Below are 5,913 nucleotides of genomic sequence, written 5' to 3'. Positions count from 1 at the left end.
GGATTTTGCCACGCTTTTTTTCACCTTTTAAAAAGTATGTGTGTTAGTTGCATCAATACTTTGTTTGTTTTTGTGTATTGTCTAATTAAATGCATATTATCCACTCTTCTGTTAAGCATAGACACTGGGCATCAAAGCCTCACACCCCTCTTCTTCCTGCCCATGGAAAATTGTAGGATCTAATGTTCCATGAACCAGTTGTTTTATTTATTATGGTGTGTTAATTTAAATAAATGTGATTGTGATCGTGTACACACTGAATATGTTTGTTTTTATGTCTGCATACAGTAATTGTACTATAGTTGGAATAGTCTGTATTATTAAACGTACAACAATTTAATGTATTTAGAATGATCGATGTAGTTATACTAAAAGGCCACTAGATGGTAGTAATGTGTATAAAAAAATGAAATGAAAATGAACTATGAGCGTTGATAAAACTTAATATTTTATACAGACGTTCGCATATGCAGCGTGTGACGTCATCGCGTAGGAAGTGGGGGGACCGATATTGTAGGGGGACAGAAATTGTACCTACACCGCGGGATACTGTAGGCTGCCCCGATACTGTACTGACATATACTATTATATTTCTATTTCTATGGAGAGAACCGTAGTGACGTCATCAAGTTACATTTTCTGACCCCCCACTTCCTACGTGATGACGTCACACGCTGCGTATTCGAAAGTCTCTTTAAAATATTTGTTATGGGTTAAAGAAACGTCAACAGAACGTTTACATGAGACTTTTTACCACACATAAAACATTTATATTGACAAAAAGCCGATCTTCGTCAATATAATCACTTTCCATTCTTTCATTTACGTCACATGTATTGTCAGACCAGGAAATGAAAGAACGGAAAGTGATTAGGGTATCATCGCATATGCAGCGTGTGACGTCATCACGTAGGAAGTGGAGGGGGACAGAAAAATATACATACAACGGATGTGTATAAAGCGCCGCCATCTTGGTACAGTAACAACTGCAGGGAAAGGTACTTCTCAATCTTAAAATACAATTATTATCTGAATTCTGGACCGATTTTCAGACGGTTTAGTCCGTTCAAATCGTCATACATGTAGCTATGATGTTAGGGTGCTTGTATTTTTAAAATGATGGTTTTACTACTAACTTTCAACTAGCAGAAGATGCCGGACTTCTGCGCCGCGTATGGATGCTCGAACGAGCGGAATACACGCACGAGATCTCGTGGCATCACCTTTCACAGGTAAAATGTCATTCAGGGATAACATAGTACTCTTCGTGTCCCTGTTCAATTCTTCATCTCTCGCTACTTTTGTCACATTTTTAAGGTTTCCCAAAGACAGCGGAATAAGGAGACAATGGGAACGGGCTGTGAAACGGAAAGATTTCGTGGCCAATAAGAGGTCGTTGCTCTGCAGTGAGCACTTCCAGCCAGAGGACTTTGACAGAACGGGTCAAATAGTTCAGCTGAGACATGGAGTCAAACCATCTGTCTTTAACTTCCCATCTAATTTAAAGAAGGTATGTCCCATTTGATGAATTAATTCATTTACTTTTATGATTCATATGTCCATGTAAGCCATTCTTTTCTAAACTTTTTTTCTGTCAGCATGTTTAGGAATAAAGTGCAGTACTCTTTCCAATGTTGTCACAACATGATCTGGAGTTTATAATCCATGCGTTTGTGACTTCTCGCCTGGACTATTGCAACAGTCTGTTTTCATGTCTTAACAAGAAGGAGCTGTCTCGCCTGCAGTTGATTCAGAACTCTGCAGCGAGAATTCTGACCCGCTCTAGTAGAAGAACTCACATTTCTCCGATCCTTAAAACTCTTTCTTTCAGGATCAACTTTAAAATTCTGGTTCCTACTTTCAGAGCTTTTCATGGTCAGACTCCTCCTTACATCACTGATCTGATCCAGCCTTACATCCCAGCTCGGGCTCTGAGGTCTGTGGATCAGAATCTACTGATGGTTCCTTGAACACGGTTCAGGACCATAGGAGAGAAATCCTTACAGACCTAAGCTTTGGAACGATTTCTGTGTGTTTGATGGATCTACTGACTCCTTCAAGAAACATCTTAAAACATTTTTATTTGTTCAGGCTTTTCCTTGATTTTCTTGAACTCCTGTGTTGTTCTCAGTATTATCTTGACCTTTAAAGTATATATTTTATTGAGTATTGTTTTGATTGTTTAAGCGCTTTGTGACCCTGGTCTGGAAAAGCGCTATATAAATACAAATTACTTACTTACTTACCTAATTACTTACATTGCCAAAAATAAACTTTATTTTAGATGTGTTTTATGTTTCTTACATTTTAGCAAGTACCATCAAAGACAACTAAAATCCCAAGGAAAGCGGAAGAAAGCCTGCCAGTGGACTTGCCTCAGCGGATTCCTGAAGCTAAACCTCGTTCTGATGTTGTGAGTACCTGCTCGTAATATTTTTCAAAACATGAACATCAAGGCCCTGGTCATATTAAAATCTTTATGGCATATGACCTCTGCCGCTCATTTTAGGCACAGTGAAATACACATGAGTACATGTTCTGTATACAGTATGTCCCAGTAACTGAGATGCTCAGATCCTCCCTCTTTCCACTAGGACCACAATTACGCTTTGCCTGCGTCTCCCACTGTTCTAAAAGCCAGACTTAATAGAGCTCTGGCTCGAGTGGAGAGCCTGGAGCGAGAGAAGAGAAATAGCAAGCTTCGGGAGCAAAGGATGAAAAAAAATGTACATGCTCTTCTGGAGGATCTGAGGGAGAAAAGCCTCATCATTGAAGAGCTAAAAGACGTGCTTGAATGCTACTCAGGTAAAATGGATAAACGCTGCACTTCTTATTACATTGCAGTGATCCTTATCATAATTTTATCCCACGTTTTCTCAATAGAATGTTTAATTTTAAAACATTATGTAATATTATGACATTATCCTCAGCACATATTTGTTTCATCTCACTTCAAAATGTTTTTCATGATAGATTTTATAGTAAAATATTCATTCTAATAATGTCTGTCTGTCTAATGTCTGAGGTTTAAAAAAAACACACCCTGTGAAAAAATGACAAATGGGTGATTTATGATCACTTTTATAGTATAAACACATCATTCCCCTATAGACGTGAAGCACTGCAGGAGGGAGTGGCACTGCACCAAGATGGCCGCCCTGTTTACACACCGCTTTAGTTTGCGGCAGCAGTCGATGCGGCGTCTGCGCGTCTCTATGTATATAGATGTCTATGGACTGACGGACAGTTTAACACAGGAAAGGTCCCTCGATGTCAGAATCCCGAGTCAGGAAGTTGCAGAAGTTCATCGCCGCGTTTCAAAATCCAAGATGGCGGCGGACATTGTCCACGGTGAGTCAAAATCATATAGTAAACATTTACCTGAAGCCTGAAGTAGCTACAGTGAAATAATGACAGCAGTGCAGCGATGTTAAAGCATGTCATGATTTTAATGCAGGTTTTTAACAACAACTAAAGAACTACACCCTGATCATATAACAGTTACTGCTGAGTTGATCCATGTTGAAATGTTTAAAGCAACATAACGATGTATTTGATCACCATTTAGCATTAATTTAAGTATGAACTTGTAAAGGTTTGAATGGATCAGATACAACAGCAGGTTTGTGATATGTTTTACTTCCGCAGGGATGGTTCTCCATGTCCAGAGCTCCGTACTGGATGTGAAACAAGTGAGTCTCTGCACTTCAGTTTGCAAGCCAGATGGAGGCGCTAGTTTTACACTTTTACACTACTTTAGATTAACTTTAGAATTTACAAAACCTAAAAGGGAAACTAAATAGATTGGAAACCAAACGTAATATGGATCTGCTTGATACCTTGGCTCCTGCAAGGGTTAGATTCTTTTTACATAGAATTACCTTAGATTTTTTATTTTAATTAGTTTCGTTGGAGTTTACCTTAGGTCTACTTAGATTGACCTTAGATTTAGATTGACCTTAGAATTTACTTAGATTTATCTTAGACTTAATAACATTTAACTTAGGTTTTACTTAGATTTACTTATAACTTAATTCGATTTAACTTGGATTTTACCTTAGGATTTACCTTATAATTTAGTTAGATTTCACTTAGATTTACCTAATTTTAGTTATCTGTGTTGCAGATTCAGGATGTGCGCGGCCGGAACAACAGAGTTTGCCACAGACAGAAAAACCTGGGTGTAGAATGTCGTGCCCAGAAAAGGTTGGTTGAGTGAGCGATTCGATTTGCTCAGGGGACATCAACTTTTGTCCCACAACTTCACCAACCACCCAGCATTGATGATGTCACTTACCATGACGTATGTTCTAACCCTCATATCCTGTCTGTGTCCTCAGCACAAACGTCCGACCACCAAAGTAGGGAGGCCTCGCCACAATCATTCCAGCTGCAGTGCAGGGGGCGACGTAAGCACAGGGGCCACCACTACGCTTGAGGAAGGCAGAGCTTCAGTGAGGGGAGAGAGCCAGATCGACAAACAGGGCCCACGTCAGGTTTTGATTGCTGAGGATGTATGATTGTCCAAAGCTTGCTCCCGGGTTTCTTCGGTGGAGAAGCGGGGATTCAGAGACCTCCTGCAGCAGCTTGAGCTTTGCTACTCTCCAGACCCTCAGCACTACGTCCAGTCTCAGCTGCTCCCGGCTTACCAGGTTCCGAACTCGCGGGTGAGGATGCAAAAAAAACTGCTTGGCCCCGGGGGGTGTGTTGGGGCCAGAGATCTTGCTGACTCAGACATATGGACCTTCTTTTGTAATCGTGGAATTTAGATTTAAATCAAATATATTGTGACTTGACATCACTAACATCGTGTGTCGTGTTTTTCTTTACACTCATCCCTTCACAGAACAGACGGACGCACACACATGCAGGAAAACTGAGGTCACACACACATTTGTAGCTCTCAGGCTAACACACACAGAAACAAACACACAGTCTAGACAATTGTGTTGAGATTAGTAACAGACGGACTCACAAAAAAGTAGATAAAGGTTTTTTTTACACACTAGCACACTTGCTCTCTTGTAATGAAACGTCCTGCGGGGTTTGTTTACCCGGAGGGTTTGAAACGACAGCAGAAAACTGAAAAAGAATGAACATACATTTGAAGGACTTACTGATGCAAATGTTTAAACACATCAAGTCTTAACACTCACTGAAGGCAACGAGAAATATGTAACATCATGCCTTCATTCGGTGAGATCTGAGGGTTTCTTTCCAGTGTTCTGAAGACACAATTGGCAGATCAGATATACTTCTTCATGAATCCTACAAACGTAATAAATCCTACAGCCTTTCATGAATCCTACAAACTTAATGAGTCCTACAGCCTTTCATGAATCCTACAAACTTAATGAATCCTACAGCCTTTCATGAATCCTACAAACTTAATGAATCCTACAGCCTTTCATGAATCCTACAAACTTAATGAATCCTACAGCCTTTCATGAATCCTACAAACAATGAATCCTACAAATGTAATGAATCCTACAGCCTTTCATGAATCCTACAAACTTAATGAATCCTACAGCCTTTCATGAATCCTACAAAGAATGAATCCTACAAACGTAATGAATCCTACAGCCTTTCATGAATCCTACAAACTTAATGAATCCTACAGACTTTCATGAATCCTACAAACAATGAATCCTACAAACATAATGAATCCTACAGCCTTTCATGAATCCTACAAACAATGAATCCTACAAACGTAATGAATCCTACAGCCTTTCATGAATCCTACAAACAATGAATCCTACAAACGTAATGAATCCTACAGCCTTTCATGAATCCTACAAACTTAATGAATCCTACAGCCTTTCATGAATCCTACAAACAATGAATCCTACAAACGTAATGAATCCTACAGCCTTTCATGAATCCTACAAACTTAATGACTCCTACAGCCTTTCA

At 39.6% G+C, this 5,913-nt stretch overlaps 1 protein-coding gene across 3 annotated transcripts; it reads left to right on the top strand.

The window, feature by feature from the left end:
* The first annotated feature begins 921 nt into the window (after positions 1 to 921).
* Positions 922 to 4,756, top strand: LOC148070471 (THAP domain-containing protein 6). 3 transcript variants are annotated; one of them, XM_087800864.1, is made up of 9 exons: positions 922 to 998; positions 1,147 to 1,232; positions 1,318 to 1,510; positions 2,312 to 2,413; positions 2,595 to 2,805; positions 3,258 to 3,351; positions 3,649 to 3,692; positions 4,127 to 4,206; positions 4,341 to 4,756. In XM_087800864.1, the coding sequence occupies exons 2-9, from the start codon at positions 1,153 to 1,155 to the stop codon at positions 4,518 to 4,520; spliced, it is 984 nt and encodes a 327-aa protein (XP_087656990.1). In that variant the 5' UTR covers positions 922 to 998; positions 1,147 to 1,152; the 3' UTR covers positions 4,521 to 4,756. The 3 variants fall into 3 exon arrangements, with proteins under 3 accessions (XP_087656990.1, XP_087656991.1, XP_087656989.1); XM_087800865.1 differs by having other exon boundaries at positions 923 to 998; positions 1,150 to 1,232; XM_087800863.1 differs by having other exon boundaries at positions 986 to 1,232.
* The last annotated feature ends 1,157 nt before the right edge of the window (positions 4,757 to 5,913 follow it).

This window comes from Callionymus lyra, chromosome 10, assembly GCF_982586985.1.
Source record: "Callionymus lyra chromosome 10, fCalLyr1.hap1.1, whole genome shotgun sequence".
Taxonomy (NCBI): Eukaryota; Metazoa; Chordata; class Actinopteri; order Syngnathiformes; family Callionymidae; genus Callionymus; species Callionymus lyra.
The sequence above is the reverse complement of the archived record's forward strand: the minus strand, read 5'-3'. Positions and strand labels throughout refer to the sequence as shown.